Source organism: Calidris pugnax, unplaced genomic scaffold (assembly GCF_001431845.1).
Source record: "Calidris pugnax isolate Ruff unplaced genomic scaffold, ASM143184v1 scaffold371, whole genome shotgun sequence".
Lineage (NCBI taxonomy): Eukaryota > Metazoa > Chordata > Aves > Charadriiformes > Scolopacidae > Calidris > Calidris pugnax.
Window position 1 is genome coordinate 1,465,940 of NW_015091373.1, and position 1,533 is coordinate 1,467,472.

Genomic DNA, 1,533 nt, shown 5'->3' on the forward strand with positions numbered 1-1,533 from the left:
AGGAGACTCAGCTCAGCCACATAGTAGACACAGAGAATCCCCTCTAGTGTTAGGGGGGGGAGTTGTGGGGCTTTCAATGGGATGGGGGGGGGTCACAGGGCAGGTCCGGGATGTCCCCCCCACCCTGGGGTGACTGAGTCAAGTCAAGGGGCTGGTCCAAGATGTCCCCCCCCACCCCGGGGTGATGGTCCCGGTGCGTCCCCCCCCCAGGATCCAACTGGGGCCACCGGGAGCGAGGAGCTGGTGGCCACCTTCAGCCCGGGCAACGTGGAGGACCTCTACGAGCTACTGGAGACACTGGGAAGGTGAGGGATGGAGAGGTGGGGTGGGAATCCCACCACCATGGGGGGGCAGATGGACATCTGGGTCCCCCCCACCGTGTGTGTGTGTTGGGGACACGGGTGGGGAGGACACGGGGACACGGGGACACAAACCATCCCGTTTTCTGGCCACAGTGGCCACTTTGGGGTGGTGAAGCGTTGCCGGGAGAGAAGCAGCGGCCATTTTTACGCCGCCAAAATGGTGAAGACTCGACGGTGCCGGGGCAGCCGGTGGGGGCTGGAGAAGGCGCAGGTGGAACGGGAGGTCACCATCCTCCGCCAGCTCCACCACCCCAACATCATGCGGCTCCACGACCTCTTCTCCAGCAGAGCCGAGATGGTGCTCATCCTGGAGCTGTGAGTCCTGAGGGACTTGGGAAGTGGGAAGAACACCCCCTCTATTTTTTTTTGCCCCCCCCCACCCCACATTTTCTCCTCTTCATCCTCCCCCCCGGTGTGTAGGATCAACGGGGGGGAGCTCTTCGACTTCATCGCGGAGAAGGAGATGCTGTCGGAGGAGGAGGCCATCGAGTTCCTGGGGCAGATCCTGCGCGGGGTCCAGTACCTCCACGCCCAACGCATCGCCCACTTCGACCTCAAGGTTGCTCCAACACTGGCCACCATGGGACGGGACCCTCTGCCCTCAGTAGCCCCCTTGACTCCAGCACTGGCCACAATGGGAGGGGATGCTCTGGCCTCAGTAGCCCCCCTGACTCCAGCACTGGCCACCATGGGACACTGCCCTCAGTAGTCCCCTTGACTCCAGCACTAGCCATGATGGGATGGGACCCTCTGTCCTCAGTAGCCCCCCGGCTCCAGCACTAGCCACAATGGGAGGGGACCCTCTGCCCTCCGTGCCCCCGTGACTCCAGCACTGGCCACAGTGGGAGGGGACTCTCTGGCCTCAGTAGCCCCCCTGACTCCGGCACTGGCCACCATGGGACACTGCCCTCAGTAGCCCCCCTGACTCCAGCACTGGCCATGATGGGATGGGACCCTCTGCCCTCTGTAGCCCCCCTGACTCCAGCACTGGCCACAGTGGGATGGGACTCTCTGCCCTCAGTAGCCCCCCTCACTCCAACCCTGGCCACCATGGGACACTGCCCTCAGTAGCCCCCTTGACTCCAGCACTGGCCACGGTGGCCCAGGGCCACCCGTGCCTCAGTTTCCCCCCAAAAACATCTCAAGGGGGCTGCCCGGCAAGGGACGGGGG

The 1,533-nt window shown here is 64.3% G+C and overlaps 1 protein-coding gene across 1 annotated transcript in view; it reads left to right on the forward strand.

The window, feature by feature from the left end:
* Positions 1–1,533, forward strand: part of LOC106899438 (death-associated protein kinase 2-like) — an 18,217-nt gene that overhangs the window by 4,552 nt on the left and 12,132 nt on the right. The window contains exons 3-5 of the mRNA XM_014961251.1: positions 162–305; positions 456–677; positions 783–1,015. Of these exons, the coding sequence (XP_014816737.1) occupies positions 162–305; positions 456–677; positions 783–1,015 (599 nt within the window). The remainder of the gene's footprint in view (positions 1–161; positions 306–455; positions 678–782; positions 1,016–1,533) is intronic.